The 18,467-nt window shown below is 38.8% G+C and overlaps 1 protein-coding gene across 2 annotated transcripts in view; it reads left to right on the top strand.

Moving 5' to 3' along the window:
- Positions 1–17,047, top strand: part of TBC1D4 (TBC1 domain family, member 4) — a 50,327-nt gene extending 33,280 nt beyond the window's left edge. The window contains exons 13-21 of one of the 2 annotated variants that reach the window (XM_010575256.1): positions 128–337; positions 2,259–2,261; positions 3,989–4,147; positions 5,747–5,905; positions 6,362–6,606; positions 9,428–9,587; positions 11,857–12,026; positions 14,574–14,750; positions 16,391–17,047. In XM_010575256.1, the coding sequence (XP_010573558.1) occupies positions 128–337; positions 2,259–2,261; positions 3,989–4,147; positions 5,747–5,905; positions 6,362–6,606; positions 9,428–9,587; positions 11,857–12,026; positions 14,574–14,750; positions 16,391–16,609 (1,502 nt within the window). In that variant the 3' untranslated portion in view covers positions 16,610–17,047. The remainder of the gene's footprint in view (positions 1–127; positions 338–2,258; positions 2,262–3,988; positions 4,148–5,746; positions 5,906–6,361; positions 6,607–9,427; positions 9,588–11,856; positions 12,027–14,573; positions 14,751–16,390) is intronic. The other variant, XM_010575257.1, reaches the window with a different exon arrangement.
- Positions 17,048–18,467: the final 1,420 nt, after the last annotated feature.

The following is an 18,467-nucleotide window of genomic DNA, read 5'->3' as shown; positions in this document are numbered from 1 at the left end:
TTGTCTTTGGAATCAGCACCTCACTGTCGAATGTGGAAGACAGCTATTTTTGTTCTGCTGTGACTTAGATTTTTGTAATATGTCAAACAATCTGAGTTTCCCGTAATAGCTTTCTGATTCTTTGCAGATGGTCATGATGGAAGTGAATTGTTACCGTTATCCCCTCTTGCTCCACCCCTGGAGGAGGACCCTTTTGTTCTAGTATTGCAAAATGAGGATGGTCCAGATAAAACTGGAGAGAGGAAAAACTCAGAAGAACTACAAAGTCTGTGGAGAAAAGCCATCCATCAACAAATTCTGTTACTTCGAATGGAAAAAGAAAACCAGAAGCTGGAAGGTTAGCTATTTAGAAAATACCCCTAAAAACTATTACAAATTCTGTTGCCCTAAGCTGAAAACTGTACTGGTGCTGGGCACCTCAGAGATGTGGTTCTGTAACTTTTTGGTTAACCGTGCTAGAAAAAAAAGTGTTCACTCAGTCCTATCTCACAGTCTACCAGGTTCTCTGTCTACCTGCCAACTCTTAAGGAGTTACTTTATTTAAAGAAGAAAGCGATAACTTTTTCCTTTTTTAGTGCATGTTAGACTAAGGTTGCTACAGTCTGTGTTCTAGCTGATGTAAGTCTAGGAATTATAATGTGAAGTGGAGTCAGGAGAACAGATGCCATGTGTGAACACTTAGGTATGGTGAAGCTTACCCTCTATATTTCGTTTCAGTCCTTTGCAGTGTGTGGCATTTCTGTCTAGGCTTTCTGTCCTTCATTAACCACATCACAGTGGTGATTTATAAATATTTAAATCCAGATACGATTTTTGAGTAACTGGCTCTTGAGTTATGTCAGAAAGTTCTTTTTTTGGTAGATGAGCACTGTACATTGAAAATTGAGTGCTGTTACTGAGAGATCTGCAGTTGGCCATGCCGACTTAGCTGCCTGAGCTTCTGGCTAAGATACTTTATTATGACTGATGAAGACTTACACAAATGAAAGATAGGATGCAATGTCTATCCTAGCATATAGAAGATCTTCAGTATAATAGACTAATAGCTTTCGGTGCAAGTTGAAAATTTTAAATGTCCTCTCTGCAATTGCTGCCCTCATCTTCTCCTGTATGGTGTATAACCTCATTATATGGTACTCTGATTCTTCAAACAAAACATGATGATCTTGTTAAGGTCAGTTAACTCTTTTCCCTCCTTTAGTGGTGCTTACTGAAAAGGCAGGGAGAGGAGAGAAGAACAGCAGGACAGAAGTCTTCCCATGTCCCTACAAGTGTACATCCTTGAATATATTTCCTACACATGTAGCGTATTTCTCTGTGCATTTTCTCTACAGTTCATCTCCCTGTTGACACACACTTCTGTGGAAACCCCTAGATTCATAGGAAACATCTACAGAGAAGTCTGTTTTAACTTCAGCCAAAATCTTTGTTTATTGTTTTAGCAAACAGTCTACTGTTGTGGGGTGGGGAAGCTGGATGTCTTCTGTAGTGACTAATTTCATGTTGTTCCCTCCGGTAGTATGAGCTGCTGAGGGACAAACTCTTTTCTGTACCCACCCACCCTGCATGGGTGGACGTACTGAAAACTGTTAAATCAGTCCAGTTCCTTAAGACCTAGTTATAAGTTATTTCCATTGTGTAACGGATATGTAGAAAATAAGTTCTGCCTGCTTGATCATTTGTGGTGAAAACAGGAGTGCCAGTAGTGGAGACTCCAAACTGGTCGTCATCTGCCAGCCCACATCTCGGTTTGTGCTCCAAGCAGCATATCTCCATTCTTACGTGCAGGTTCATAAGTACTGCTAGTGACACTGGTGCTCTGGCTAGCTAGAATTCATCTTCTTATTTTCAAAGGGTGAAAAGTAAACTGTCTTAATGCCTATCTTTAGGCTTCCTTCCTGTGGGCTGCTGTAACATGGGCCATTTTACGGACAGGACATATGCAGAACTGATACATTCCAAACAAGTGCTGGTTCGGGCAGTGATTGGCATCCTAGCCTACAATTAAATGTAGATCTCGGGAATGGGAAATGTAATAACAGAAATGCAGCCATTTCTGTACTTGAAGCCAGGTTCCTAGCTGTGAATTTATTCAGCTGTATATGACTGGTTGAAGACTGGAATTGCTGTGGAGTTGTTTTTAGTGGTTTTCTGATAATGTTTTCTTGATTTTTATTTACAAAATATTAATAGAACCTCTTTTCCTATTCCTTTTGCTGTCGAGGAGACTTGAATACTATTAGCTCTTTGTTTTATAGAAGGTAAGTTCTGTGAATTGCACAAACTTGCTTTTTTTTTTTTCTGAGAAGCTAAAAGGTACTTTTTCCAGTAGATCACCGAGAAATACAACTACGAAAAGTAGTAGGCCACCTAGCGATGATTAGGAAAAATGTTACCAAGGATGGTTGCAAGCAGCCACAGGTGGCATAGTAGGCAGGACAAATATGATCAACAAGCAAGCTTGCTGACTTTCACTAGGGTTAACTGCAGAGCCAAAGTACGGTTCAGTGAATGATAACCTGTGCACTCAATCCTGGAGTTCATTGTCACACTGAAATATGTTACTGTTGTCTTGAATCTGTCGCATACTGCTTAGGAGAGTGAGCATTCTCAGATGCATTCTGTGCAGCAATAGGGTAACATTTAAAATTGCTCCGGTTGGACTGCAAATTCTTGTGATGAGATCACATTCTCATTTTTATGGAAGTGTACTGCACCTTGCATAACAGTTGTTTTTACAACCCCCCCCCTGTAGTCTTGAATAGATATAGTCTCAGAGGTGTGACATACAGCTTTTGGAAATAATTTATCACCTAAATTTTTTGAGTGGGCTAGGCAATGATCATATGGATTCATCCAATATTGGCTGTATCCAAAGTGAGATGATTAGGCGAAGGAACTGATTGTCTTGTTTTGCAGGTTGTATAAAAATGTGATTGAGAGTTTGCTTTCACCTAGAGATGATGGTGGGGTGGGGGGTACAGCTGTAAGAGGAAGGAGTAAGTACTGCATAGGGAGCAAGTCGAATTTGGAATAAACACAGTTGCAGCTTTCAGAGGTCGTGTTGTGAAATGTACAATTCAGTCCAACGATAATGAAACCTATCTCTGTAAATTAAGACACATTCAGGTCTTGATTCCAGTTTTTTACACCAGTAGTACAAGGAATTGGAGTGTTTTTCTGCATGCATGTCATGTGTAATAAAATAACTACAGTTAATGTCTCAGTAATGGAAATGAAAGCTGCTCCTCCATGAAATTCCAGAGTAACAATGTAGCTTTACTTCAAAAATAGTGAGTCCTCTGGAATAAATATTTTGTGCCAGGTAGTCCTATGCAGCAAACCTTCTAAGTCTTCAGCAATGTGAGTTCTGTGCTTCAGCACAGATGTACCTTTCTGGATATGGTTCATGTTGGTTCATTATGTTTACTTGTAGTCAGCCTGATGATGCCAGGTAGCAGTGCCAAGAGCTCTTACCACTGTCTTAAGGGACATGTAAAAACTGGAACCAGTGTGACCAACTTCAGTTTAGAAGACTTGCCTAGCTTGCTTGCTTAAATCTCTGATATAAACATTCATATATTTGGGACTTTCCACACTAAAACAATTGTAAGGCTCAATATAAACAAGAGAAAAATGATCAAAGGTGTTTTTGCAGTTGAAAGAAGCAGCAGATGTGGTGAAGTTGACTGTGTTGAGTGGGTTTTTCTTCTTGCCCCAAGCCTTAAAAAATGTTTTCATGTACTTCATGAATTGCTAATGTTCGTGGCTCGGTAATAGAAGTTAAAATGTTACCTGCAGCATCTTATAACAAAAGACTGGCCCCATCTCAGCTATTAACTGATGAATTGTAGAAGGTGTGTTTATGCCTAGTCAGATTATCAGATAGATATATCTAACTTGAATGGGTTTTGCGTATTTGATGTCTCTTGTCATTTTCTGATGTTCTGGTTTTCCATGTGCTCTTCCTTTCTGTTCTGTGCTCTAGCAAGCAGAGATGAGCTTCAATCAAGAAAAGTAAAACTGGACTATGATGAAGTTGGTACATGTCAGAAAGATGTCATAAATGTTTGGGATAAGAAGTTACTAAACTGCAGAGCCAAAATCCGATGTGACATGGAAGATATTCATTCCACTTTGAAAGAAGGTATTTATGGCGGATGGCTTTTAACTATGAAATCTGAAGATTTTTGTTGTTGTTGTTCCCTTTTGGTACGGAAGGAAATCTGCCAGCAATACACTTTTTCCAGTAGCACAAAATCATGAAAAAATTGCCTTCTTTTTGCAAATGCACCCACCTCCTGCTGCCGAAGAGAAAATAGGTTCTGTTGTGTCTGCAGCTTACAATGTCAGCAATGCAGAAACATGTATAGTCACACTCCTGAAAGTAGTGTCTCGTGCCCATGTATTATTACATCAAAGACTGACTTGGAGCTTCTGCAGCTAACATTGACCTTCTGATTTCTGGTCTGTGGCTCCTATCCAATTGCCTCTGAGTTTCAGATGCTCTGATTTTATTAACTGAGAAGGCAGGACTGTAATGTCTAATGCAGACTGTGCCTAAAACCTAGGGGAATCACAACCAAGCTTCAGAGAGTCAGAACAACCACATCTTGTAGTCTGGAACATGGTCTTTTAGTATTTTGTTTCCTTGAGTGAAAGGCTGGGGATTTTGTCTTGAAGTAGATCTTCCTGTGGCCTAGCCATAGGCTGGAAGGGGAGCCAGAGGGCCTTGTTAGTATAATGTGAATGTAAAGTCTGATTGCACCTCTGTGTCCTCCTGCATAGAATCTCATGTCTGTGTTACACATGCTTAAAAAATAATATTTCGGTGTAATCTGGCTGTGGTACAGGAGGGAAGTTTAAATTGCCACCAAAGGAAATTGTGGTCGAAATAAGGGAGTTCCTGTTAAGTGACCTGCAGAAGACTGACAACAAATGACTTACCTTGTTGCCCTATCTTCTGCTGCTGGACTGTTGTTCAGAGTTGGGAACAAGGATATGCTTTTTCTAACTTGTTAAATAATTATTTGATTGGAAAGTATTTGCAGAGTTGACAATTTATTTTGACTTTCAAAGGTTGTTTTACAGTCAGATATCAAAGGGGGATGTATGTGAAAGTCCAAAAGTACTATTTTAGTTTAGTTATGCTTTCACAGGTGCTTGGCTGACTTGAGAGAAATGATGTCTTTCAGTATGAGTGGTTCTGTGTCCTTTGGTATGCAGCATTAATGCTTTTTTAGGTTTTAACTGAGCCTTTTATTATCTGTGCATCTTTCTCCAAGTCTATGGACTGACATGAGCAGCCCTTTAGGAAGGGGAAGAGGAGGTAGACTTCCCCATATTTTACACCTGTGAATTTAGTTCATCCTTTCTAAACAGGCTGGACTGCATTCTGTATGTAGTTGTGCATCTTTTCCTGCTGGAGGCTAACAGCTCAGACGTGGCAAATCAAGTGATGTCTATAGGTCAGTCGCCCAATGATGTCTATAGGTCAGTAGCCCAATGTACTGCTCAGTGTAATTACCATAAATTTGTAGTTAATGTTTAGTTAGTATAACTGAACTGTGCCTGCTGAGTGAATACACTTCAGAGTGCACAACTTCTGAAGCTGGCTGTAAGGGATCCTCCAGAGTGCTTCGGCCTAGATGATGACAGAGCAAGATTATGACAAAGCAAATTCTTGTGTTATAGCACTAAATGTATGCCTCTGCTTATGCCTCTTGTTTTTTTGACTGACCTGCAGGCGTACCAAAAAGTCGTCGGGGAGAAATTTGGCAGTTTTTGGCTGTGCAACATCGAGTCAGACACAGACTGCCAAACAAGCAGCAGCCTCCTGATGTCTCTTACAAAGAACTTCTAAAACAACTGACTGCTCAACAGCATGCCATCCTTGTAGATCTAGGTATGTCTGTTTGTAGCTGAGATATTTTTCTGATTTGTTTTGTGGGTCTTTGAGTGAAAACACACCAGTCTTAATGGAAGCTGTTGCTGGAGATAGATGCTGCTGTATCAGCACTGCTTGCTATGTTGTCAGGATACATTCTGTTTATGCCACTTAGTGTCTCTAAGCAGATGATTTCTTAGGTTATGCTCTTTGTATTTCTGCTCCTCTACATCTGTCTGAAAAAAGAAATCAAGCAGTCACTTCTGCAAGTTCTATGCAGGTGAGAATATTAAATAAGCTCAATGGATACAGTCTAAAATCAGTGGTAAAATACAGATTGATCTGACTAAAGTCAACCTGCATGTGAAAGCAAAGAGAAGTGGTCTATGGGAAGAGAGAAGTGCTGGTTGTCAGATGGATATGGGTTTTTTTGAGAAGAATTGAATATCAACTACTTCTCTCTCTTTATGTCAGGACGGACATTCCCTACGCATCCTTACTTTTCTGCCCACCTGGGAGCAGGACAGCTATCACTCTTTAATCTCCTGAAAGCATACTCTTTGCTGGACAAAGAAGTGGGTTATTGTCAAGGTATCAGCTTTGTAGCTGGAGTGCTGCTTCTACACATGAGTGAAGAACAGGCCTTTGAAATGCTGAAATTCCTCATGTATGACCTTGGGTTCCGTAAACAGTACAGGCCAGACATGATGTCGCTACAGGTAAGTCAGTCCTTCTCCTAAAGCAAACCAGAGTTTTAAATGAGTTTTGAGCTCTCAGAGGTTGCTCATGTTCTCCAGGGCCTTATGAAGCTTCTTATGCTGTTTCAGAGGTTGTGAGGTGCATGCAAATGTTATTGTCGAACCCCTCTCCGCCTCTCAATTTGCAAACAGAGAAGTTCAGAACTTGCAGACTTTTCCTGTCACACGTCCCCATCATCTCCTGTTTGGAAACTGCTTTCTCTGCTATTTTGATCTTCCTTTTCTTTTCCTCACTTCTCTCTCTTCCTTATGCCAAAAAATCCGATATACTTGCATCTGTATAGATGGAGTTTAAAAATAAATTTGTTTTTCTTCAGTCCATAAGCACTTAGATGTAGATTTTTGTCTTGTAACTCCAAGTCAAATCAATAGTGACACCCAGTGGCCAGTCAATGTACTCCACAGGCGTTTGTACTTGAGGCTGCTTTGTCTTGCTTCGTCATTTGCACCTCTTTTCTCTCACCGTCCTCTATCCCACCACCCTCAACACAGAGAAAACATACGATTTTTTGATCATTTAGTTTGCTTATGAAACGATGCATGCTCTGCAATATTAGTCTTTTGACAGCTAGCTGTAGATAATCAAGGCTGCTTAGGAAGGAGACAGAAAATCTTTCAGATCTGTATAAACTTCAGGGTTTAAAGTTTGAGAAATCTTTCACCTTAAGATGCAACTGTCCACTGAATTAAATAACTGTATGCTATAAGTCCTTAATATTATAAAGGGGTATACCACTGCTGAGTTAAAGCTTGTAATCCACAATGGAGAAAGAGAAAATTAAGACGCAGATACAAAAGTTGGGGTTTTGGGTTTTGTTTTTTTTTTCCATGCTCCCTGCATAACAAACACTTATGACTAAGCAAAAACTTAAGGGAGAGTTTCAGTCCACTTTTCATGACCAGTCACTTGAAGTGCTTGTTTGGCAAATGTCCAGAACAATAGAATAGGTTGTAGTTAAAGAAATTGTATGTGCTTATTCTAAAAACGATAGAGGAGTGTTTTACTGTGGATGTAAGTATGCTATAACAAGTTTGTTGTGATGAATTAAGGGTGAACAGTCATAAAGAGCATCGTTGTGCCTCTTCCCTGTCCCATTTCCCCCCCCCCCCCCCTTCCCCAAATATGTTTTGAACCTATGGGGGTCAAACTGTGATAAATGCATGGTTGTGGGATTTTTTTCCCCCTAGAAGATGCTCTCCTAGTGTTTGTATGTTATACTGCAGCTGTAGACTTTCAGTAACATCTGATGGTTTGAGAGCATTCAGATGTCCAGAATTTCACCATTTGTTTTAAATGAGTCTGAAACCTTCATTGTCAGAAGCTCTGAGGAAGAACGCTTTTTAAGTTTAAGAAGGTTTACCGCTTGTAGTACTGTTTGCCCTTTAAATGAAATGACCTCTCTTTCCCAACAGTTTGCTTCTAGGCAGTTATCCTCTTCTATACAAAAGTACAAGTTTTTTCTGCTCAAGACAAACTAGACTATTGAAGATGACTTAGAGGACATCACTAAAGCCTAACCCTTTGTTTTGTTTTTTAATGGGAGTAGAGCACTTGCAAATTTTTTTGCATTATTAGTACTGAAACATAAGTAAGCTTATACGCAGAATTAGCTTGTCCTGTAGAAGAATAATGTTGGATGTTTCTTCAGGATAATGAAAACTTATTTGACTTGTATTTTTAATTGTTGTCTGGAAAAGTAGTAATCTAGATCCTTAGTTCATAATGAACTCATCCAATTGGTTTACTGCCTCTGTGATACTATTCTAATTTCACACGTAAATGTGTTTTGTATTGACACTGTCCAAACTGTGCTTAATTACTATCTTTGGCAATTAAAGCATGGACTCAAATGCATGCACAAATTTAGCTAATTTGCCTGAATGAGAAGCGATCTCTCTGCTTCTGGTCATTGCTGACTGTAGATAGTTTCAAGTGCAGTCAGTTTTTGGTAGGGAAGAATCATGACCAATAAAAGTAGCAAAGTAACTGGATTTAATAAGTCATTTTCTTATTGAGGAATGGATTCACCTTAAGCATAAGGCACTGTTGAAAGCAAAATTGGACCTGACAGCTAATCAATATATGCCTGCTTCTCATCTGCTTTCTGAGAGAAGTGTTGCTCTGTGCTGTGAGCAACTTACTGTGGAATATCAACTATCAAAATGGCAAGGAAATAATTTGCCACAGAGTGATATACTGGCATGTGGGAGGTATGCTGGGAAATATGTATGCGATATACCTCTATTGACCCACCGTATCTAAAGTACTCTGTGGGTACAGAAGCTGTCTAAAGTAATGATTGTAGCATAGAAGTTTTAAATGCAGAAAAAATATGGCTGAGATTCAAAGGATGAAAGCTGAAGTGTGTAAATTTAGCCAGAAATAGTTCAACTCTGTAATGGAGAGTTTTGGCATCTTGGAAGAGGTACTTCTACTTTCATTGCTGCAAGATTGAAAGTTGTGGTTTGTTGATAAAGTTAGATCAAAATATTCTCTTCTTACCTTAAGCCTGCAAATCTGCAATGATACTTCATTAATAATCAGTTTCAAACTGTTCTTTGTTATTGATTACTGTGTTGGTTTTAATTCACTAGGGGTGGGTTGTTTATACGTGAGTAGATATCACTTGAGGCCCTAGGCAACAATTAAGCTTCATTTTACAGTGCCATCTGTACTGGAGTTAATTTCCCTTGAGTGAAAAGTGGATGGTTTGGAAAACTGAGTAAAGCTGAACTTTTCTTTCTCTACTTCCTTCCCCCCCAACCCCTTCATGCACTGTAGATTCAGATGTATCAGCTCTCAAGGCTTCTTCATGATTATCACAGAGACCTGTATAATCATCTTGAAGAAAATGAAATCAGTCCCAGTCTTTATGCTGCACCGTGGTTTCTTACACTGTTCGCATCTCAGTTTCCATTAGGATTTGTAGCCAGAGTATTTGGTAAGAAAGTTTATTTTATTGCAGTAATAAACAGAACAATGTTGTCCATCATGTTTTGAAACTCTCAGGGAGTAGTTTTCTACATACTGGGGACATCTGGGGTGACTATTGTGGGTGGCAAGTAGCAACACTCTTCATGGTGGGATGTCAGCTCCTTTTCAAAGGAGAAAACCAAAATGTATTCTTTGAAACATCAGACTTGAGCAATTAAATATGACTGCTGTTATTAGCCAAGAGACTTCTGAAGTGTGAACAGCAGCAAGTTTATTGTTGCAAATGTATTTTATGCATCAAACATTCAGTTGATGTCTATAGAAAAGTTCATCTTGCAAACTGAAAAAAGAGAATGTATTGGTTTTCAAGAAAGTGTTTCTGTATAACCGATTCTAAAGTGCTTTCTAATAAAAAATCAGGTAAACCTGAACTTAAAAGCTGTTTCAGGTATTCACGTATATATTGAACAGTTTTCTAGTCTTAGTATGCCTCTTATTCCATAGGTTTTTTTATGATATGCTCCTCTTCAGATAATGTCTAGTACAGAAGCTTAAATATTGATTGTGCCTTGTAGTGTTTACAGTATCAGCATGTCAAGTACTTGGTTTTGTATTCTTTCATTGTCAATAGGAACTGCCGGCTTAATCAAATCTCTAGCAATGCAGCTTTTTAAAAATTTTTTTTATTTACTAATGTAAAACTCACTGCACTCAGATATGCACCAAGAAGCTAGGTGTATATGTCATGTACTTCTTCCTAAATCAGACTTTTTTCCATTTGATTTTTCTGTTTTTCATATGGCACCTTTTGTCTTTTCTTAAGAAATTCAACCTGACTTTTGTCTCATGTTTTATTACTGGAGTGTGTTAGGTTTTTTTCGTGTGGTGGTTTGGGGAGAAAGAGGGATTTGCTTGGTTTTCTTTTTCTTTTTTTTTTTTGACCTAGTGATTTCTCCATTACAGAGGTTTTTTCCTTTTACAGCAAACTTTTTCTGACTGATCTTTGGGTGAACAAATGATTGGTGTATCTGTTTTTCAGTGGTATTCAGGTGATTGGTACATCTCTTTCCCAGCGGGATTACTGAATTCTGGGACACTCAAGCATTTTTTTTTTCTTTTGACTTGTTTTTCAAGGCTAAAGTGTTCTTTTCTTTTTTCTTTCTTTTTTTTTTTTTCCCTCAGTAGGCTTTGAATTTGGAAAACAAGTATTTTAAGGGTGGGGAAGGTCAGTGTTCATTTCTCTGTAAATGGGCTGAGCAAAGCATGTTCCCATTTTAATACTCAAACGTCCCTATGTTGTTTTACTTCTTAATGCTTTGGATTCCTGCATCTTCAGTGTTTTATGGGCCATTGTCACATACCAGGAACAGACGGTTAATGTCTACCCATCACAAATTACATACTTATATTTATGCTCCTTGAATGTGCATCATAGACTTGAGAAGGGAGACTTTTAGGAACTCTGCATGAGTGAGATGGCTGCCTCACCAGTATCCTGGTGCTACCCTGGATTAGGGCCAAGGATGACCTCTCAGTATCAGGATCAGAAATTAAGTTTGTTCAGTTGTGTAGCCCTGCTTTTGGTGGTGTGACAGAGCCAACAGCACAGGAGGCTTAATTTGAACTGCTCATGTGCTGCGTTCACCTTGGTAACTGCAAGTCCACCGCTGCTACCAAGACTGAGTTTCTAGTTACTGTGATCAAGTTTCCAGTTTCTGTGTAGTCTGTGTCTACTGACTTCTGCAGAGCCTGGACTTTCCCCTCAAATCCACTTAATTATATCTTAAAGTAAAGATTTGGGGCTTAAATTATAGCCAATATGATAACTACTATGGATTTTGAAAATAATATGATTGGGTACGGAATCTACATGATTGTTTTTTAAGGACTAGCTTCTGCCTGTAGAAAACTGTAAAATGTTAGTACATTGTGTTGTGATCTGCTTCCCAATTGCTTTTCAGTTATAGATGCACTTAAAAACAGTTAGCAGTTAGTTAAAGGTCTATAGTCTACAGAAGACGGTAATGAAATGCTTATTGCAGATAACTGTTACAGACATAACAAGCATGCAATATTTTCTTTAATGTTCTCTCACATCTGTAAGATGACAGAAAAGGCTTTTATATGCTTTAACCTCATGTTGAAATAAGACAGATTGCGCTTCTGAACTGAATAAATTTGCAGTATGATTGATTAAAACATCCCAGCAAATATACATATTTATCCAGTGACTTAAGCTCTCATTTTCAAGATATGTTAATAATTTTCTTTTTTAGACATTATTTTTCTTCAAGGAACGGAAGTCATATTTAAAGTAGCACTGAGCCTACTTAGCAGTCAAGAAACATCTATAATGGGATGTGAGAGTTTTGAGAACATTGTTGATTTTCTTAAAACTGCTATTCCAGATATGACTCAGCCTCAAATGGAAAAAATTATTACTCAGGTAAGATTGTTTCTGTCTTTACTTTCTGCACCCCCCTTTCCCCCGCTTTAGTTTTAAAGAATCATGCCTAAGGAATATGTAGAAGTCTTCTCAGTACGTTCCTTTTGGTTTGAAATGCAAAGGAGTCATCTTCCCATTAACTTGTACAGAAATTGGATATGAGCTAATTTCAGTGGGTTTTGGACTGCAATTTTAGCAAGGCTTTAGCTGCTACCTCAAGGTTTAGTACAAAGGTTCTTTTGTGCCCCAGCTATTGGGTAAACATGACTTTGCTTATAAATTTCATGTCACCATCAGAAGGGTAAAAGTAGCCTATTTTCCAAACCTAAACCCAGCTGTTGCTCCCTGCTAGTTGGTGAGCAGTCCTACTGTTTGTGATGGGAAGCACAACTTGCCATGGTGGGAAGAGGTAGCATCACAGCAACTTCTCCTCCTGATCCTTCAAAATTCTGGCTGTACAGGGCTGGGTACCCCCATAGGAAATTTTCTGATACCTCCAACTTAAAATGCTACAAATTAGGAGACTGTTGAAGCCCTGTTTTCATGATCTGTACTAAAATGAAGGTCAAGCAAACTTTTGCTGTTCTGTTGCGGGGGTGGCTTCTATCCTCCTGGGTATCACTTTTAGGGTGCCCTCGTGCGACTTCCCCTTCTCACCTCAACACCATACTTGGAGGGATTACATTTGGCAGGTGCTTGATGCCAGAGGTAAAAGCCCCTCAGGATTGATGCCTGCCTTTCTTGGGTATGCGGAAGGAGGATTGGAGTATTGTTATTTCATCAGTATCATTGCAGCTTCATGGCAAAGGGTGAGAATAGAAGAGAAACAAAGAATTACTGATGCTGATACAGGAAAACCTTCCTGTGAAATACTGTCAGTGGCTGGGATCTTCATCTCTCTATATCATCTTCCTCTGCATTGAAGCTGCAAATTGAAAATGAGCCTCAGTCTAGTACCTTAACTGTGAACCTGTGAGCAGTTTTCCCCCTTCAGGTGGCAGTTTGGAGATAACAGAAGAGCTCTAGAAAACCATCTCCATACGCAGGAGTGCAGTTCACACTAATGCATTCCTATGGCTTGGTTAACACTTGAATGTTTCAGGTGCTGTCAGTTAAGAATTAATTTTTAGATGACATGTAAATCTTCATTTCCTCATTGCACTGATTGTGATTGCCGTGCTAAACCTGTGTCAGGCACTTTAGTGTCTATCTTCACAACTCACTGATTCTGGCAGTGATAGAGATGATAGTTCAATATTTTTGATACTATTAGACATTGTCTCTGTCCTGTGGTCTGTGTGGGTTGCAGAGCAACTGCGCTGTGGTGAGGATGGTAGAACTGCAAAGCCAGGTCTGATTGAGTAAAGAATGGGTTATGTTGCCTGAGCGGAAGTGGATGTGGTTATACGCAGGTCAGCTCAGCTCTGAGAGGAAGGTCGCCTGCTCGCCTGTGGTGTGGTCTCATGCTGAGCAGCCTTCTGGATCTGCTTTCATGTGTAGACTGCCTATATCATGTTGCTTCTACCTAGACTGGCTGCAAGTGGAGTCGTTTGGCTGTCTCAATGTTGTAATTCCTGGGACAGTCATCTTACAGCAAATAATGAAAGAAAAATGTTATGCAGGACTATAATACACAGATGAAGAATTGACCGGGTAGCTACATAGAGGAAAATGGCACTTGCCCAGCTTAAACACCATATGTAATTTAAAGTTTTACCTCATTTGGTTTACCTGAAGAACAATGAACATAATGCAGAACTTGGTTTGTTGGGGATCTGCATGTATATTCTGTTGGTGTAATGTTTGTGGTCTCTAGAACAAGGGACAGAGTTAATGTCACTGTAGACATCCTTCCCTTCCTAGTCTAAATTATTTGGTAACTTCTAGAAGCTGAGAGGCTGTGACTAGATGTATAAACAGATAAGGGTCATATGGTCCCATCACTGTTCGATGCTCAGTTCCATAGTCTTCACAATGCTTTGTCACCAAAGCATCCCAATAAGAAAATAGTGTATCTTCACGCAGAGATAGAGCACAGGGAAACTGTGTGAAGAGTGTTTTTATAAAAGTCTATAAATGGGTACTTGACTTCAAGAGATCTAGTTTTGAGGGTGGAGATCTGATGATTCCTGGATTTTTCTTCCTCATTGTGTGATCCTGCTCCCATCACAAGCTGGTGAGACTTGAATTGAAAATTTCTTCTTGAACTTCTTAACATTTCTGAGCAAGAGATGATAAGACTTGGTCATATTACAAAATTCTGGGATTAAATAAGACTTTCCTGCTGATACATCTCATAGTAAGATGGTATTTAGTAATTGTAAAGGTGATGATCCAATTTATTCTAAAGTCTATGATTTATTATGGCTACAATAAGAACTCTAGATATTAAAATGCTCTTACTGTAGACTTTTCCTTAAAATACTTTTTTTGAGAGGAACAGGAAAAAACATTAAGTTAATCAAGCAAAGTTGCCTCTTAGCCAAACATTCATGTGGAGTAAGCGCTCTCTCTTGTAGTTAAAAATTATTTTTTCTTTCATGGTAGGTGTTTGAGATGGATATTTCAAAACAGCTCCATGCCTATGAAGTAGAGTACCATGTTCTTCAGGATGAACTGCAGGAAAATGTGAATCCCTGTGATGAAGGTGAACCCCTGGAGAAGCTGGAGAGGGCAAACAGTCATCTGAAGAGACAAAACATGGATTTGTTGGAGAAGCTACAGGTAAATGACTTAAGACTACAAATTCACGGAGAGCTCATTTCTGAGATTCAGCCAATAGAGGGGTAGGTCTCTTTTTTAAATGTACATGAGAAGTCTCCTAACTGCAAGACTTCATGCAGTTGAGCAGTTCTCTCAGTTACAGGGATTTACTTCTGTTAGACACATTTTTAACTCCTTTGTCATTCCTTGGACTTTTCCTTCTTGATTTAGGTTTCTTTCTCTCAAAATATCTCTACCTTTCTCTCCCATAAAATCTGTTGGCAATATTTGTGTATCTTGCTGAAAAATAAGTTCTCTGTCCCTTCATCTCTTTGCTTCCCTACTGGAAAGTTTTAAGAAATAATCCATAGTGCAGTAGTCTTGCTTTCTCTAGACCTTTGTAGGCAAAATCATTCTGTTTCCTTCTGTTGAAGCTCATAGTCTTGCTTTTGAAAGGTGGTCTCTCCTAGCAGACTTGGATACAGCTGAGTGCCCACCAGACTGATGAAGTCATGCTTTAAAAAGTCTCTTCTTCCTCCTTCACTATTCACCCTTTCTCCCATAGCCTGGCCAAGACTTGTTTCAGGTTTCGATGTGTATTGTCTTCCATTTTCCTGAAAGACAAGCTCTTCTTTTTGCATCACCAGGCCATTTCTTATTATATTTGTTAATTTGAACAAGTATTGGAAAAAGCTCAGACAGCACCTTCAGCTTCTGAAACCTGAAAATAGAAGCAGGGAAAAAAGGAAAGATCAAGGCCTCATTATTTTTGTGTTTATGCGCTAAGGGTGCTGTGCTGTGTTCTTTTGATATTAAAAACGGGGATCACTTGCCTTTTTTACTGTTGTTATTTTTGCTTTATTTCATTTTTTTATTTATCTATTTACTACTACCTGGGCTTTTACCTCTCTTCTGAAAATGCATCAAGGCCATAAAATAATCATGAGTGACTGATTTGAAAGGGTCTGTTGAAGCTCCTCTGTTCTTCCAGAGCACCATACTGTAATGCATCTTCCTCAGTTCCTTAACATCTTCATCTTTTTGTTTGTATAGTTTCTTCATTCCTCTGCTTGGGCCCTTTCCTAGGAATGGTCAGAATTCCCCGACTCTCCACAGAGACATGTTTGCTACTGCTGATTTCCAGGCTTTCTCATTACCAGTCAGTGGGGTTTTTTGGGTTTTTTTTTTTCCCAGAGGAAGGTGTAGGTCTTTTATTAGAGAATAGGGAACACTGTCTGCTTCTGTTGAGGTTCTCTTTCCCTCCAACCTCTCCATCCTGCTAATTTATTTTTTCATATAGGGTTCCCATTGCTCCATCACTGTCAGACAAGTAGTCTCTTCCAGTGCTACTCCAGCTGCTAATTTCCTTTTTCTCCCTGCAGCTCCAGTTCCTTGTTACTCTTAACTGTCCCTTGCTTGCTGCAACTTGCATGTCTCCTTCCCTCTGCAAAGCTTTCAGAAATCCTTCAGAGTGATCTGGTCGCTATAAGGAGATTCTGTGTATGATACACAGTAGGCATTCCTTGTATTATCTGCATACACAGGTGTCTTTTAGAAACATCTATGTAATTAAGTTCTTTCCTTAACATATAGCATATCATAATATAAAAAAGTTATTCAGAACATCTCAATTTATTATAAGATAATGTTATTGTTTACAGGTTGCTCATGCTAAAATTCAGAGTCTGGAATCCAGCCTGGAGACTATTTTGACTCGAGAAAACAAAATGAAAACTGTAATTCAGTCCCTGGAACAGGAGAAGATAACATATCAAAAGACTCTTGAGCAGATAATGAAGTATTTGCCAGCAGAAGCATTGTCTGACTGTGAACTGCTCCTGAAGGAAGTAAACTACAATCCAAATAATAAAATAAAATAAGGAGTAAGCCATAAAACAAGGTTTTCTAGGCAGCATCTTTTCAAAAAAAGGGAAAGAAAAGATGAGCATGCTGCTTTCAAAGGACTTAGCAATAGGCAACGAACGGTATTATCCAAAACTAGTGCTGGGACACTCATAGCTACAGATGGGCCTTCAAATGTCAGTATGCAAATTCAGGCTATTAATTTTTTTATGATTATGTAAATAAATCACAAGGGGGAAATAAAGGATTGTCACATGTAATTATTATTAGTAGGTGTATATTTAGAGTTGACTTAAAGGAAAAGAGAAATTTCAGTAGTCAAAGCCAAGATAATGGTGATCTACAAATTCACTCTGGATGTGCTTGTCTTGTAGTGAAATGAGAATAGCGTGTCTTATATATATATGTATGTTGAATAATACTTGAAGAAAAAAAAAAGAATGTAATTTTCCCTCCAAAGAGCAGCATGTTTCACATCTTCTGTGGAAAATCTGTGTGAACTCATGCGTGCCTCTCTTTTTAATTCTACTGACATTATGTGCACAGACCAATAAGCAGAATAAGTATCATGACTTGGTTCGTACAGAAAGAGCTCTAGTGCCATCCGCTGCCTGGGCTGTATCAGTCAGCAGTGTAATTCCACATGCATGTTGGAACTGGAAGAAAAAGCACCACATCATAGCTCCACCTCCGTAACTCAGAGCTAAGAAATAGGTATCTATACACACTTGCAGAACTTGTAAAGGCAAGAGCTAATGGTGACTGCTACTTCCTTCCTGGCCTGTTTGCTTCCACCTGTCCTGGGGTTGGTCGTGATGACAGGAGGAGGGAAGCAAGGCTGTGGGATGGTATTTATTCTGATGTTAATTTTCTGCAGAAGACTTGCTGTCGTAAGAGTTAGGCATGTAAGGAGTTCTCAATTAACCAAAGAAATACTGCAAGAAGCCTTGTCTTATTGTAGTGGGAGCCAGAAAGCTGTTCTTAAATTTTATTTGAAGAGAAAATTGAGGCAGGTTGCAGGAAGTTGAGCATAAGCGCATGAGAGAGGACCAAGCAAGTTTCAAATATCATGTACCTTTCAGTTTTCACATACACGTGAATATGCATTTGAAAGGGGATTCTGAAGTACAGGTGCAGTTTTAATAAGGCTTTCCAGGTTATTCCTGTTTTAATACTGCTTTGTGGTCTTCTTTTTAAAACAAAAGTCATGAATATTTGTGTTCTGGGCAGAAGGTGAGGTAAGCTCTGATCATTTCAAGGGAGAAAATATGTTTATAAAGGTATAAAAAGATGCATATAGTTTTGAAAATGTTTTTGAGTGGAAATTTTGAGAAGGCTTAGACAAATGTGTAATAGACACGTATTTTGGAGTGCATGTCTGAACCGTTAATTGAGTGTTACAGTGGCTCATGTTATCTCTTACCATTTATACTGTATTTCAGGAAACACTTATTCTTTTTAGTAAGAAAAACAATTAAGCAAAGTGCCAAATCCAGCAGTGTCTTTATGCATAAGATTGTCCAATTTAGAAAGCAAGGACTGAATTTCACTGCTTTCTAAGTATTATGCTTTATGTTAATATAAAAGTGAGGAACAACAATGCTGATTTGCTGCACGCTGCTGTTTAACTTGGGGGCTTGGGCGTCTCCTGGATTTCTTTTTTGTTGTTATTGTTTTTTACTTCCGTGGTGTTTTATTCAATTAAAGATATTGATTTACTTAACAGTCTTTCTTTTTACAGTTGGGGTGAAAGGTCTTAACACTGTGTATAAAATTATGTGGAATCTGTCTAGATATTTCAAGAATATTGTATTGTACTAGATGGGAAAACGCCAAGTGAAAAGGCAGTTCTTCGCAGTTTTGTTCAGAGTAAGT

This window comes from Haliaeetus leucocephalus, unplaced genomic scaffold (assembly GCF_000737465.1).
Source record: "Haliaeetus leucocephalus isolate CR32 unplaced genomic scaffold, Haliaeetus_leucocephalus-4.0 Scaffold462, whole genome shotgun sequence".
Lineage (NCBI taxonomy): Eukaryota > Metazoa > Chordata > Aves > Accipitriformes > Accipitridae > Haliaeetus > Haliaeetus leucocephalus.
Note: the sequence above shows the minus strand (reverse complement) of the source record. Positions and strands in the feature narration are given on the sequence as shown.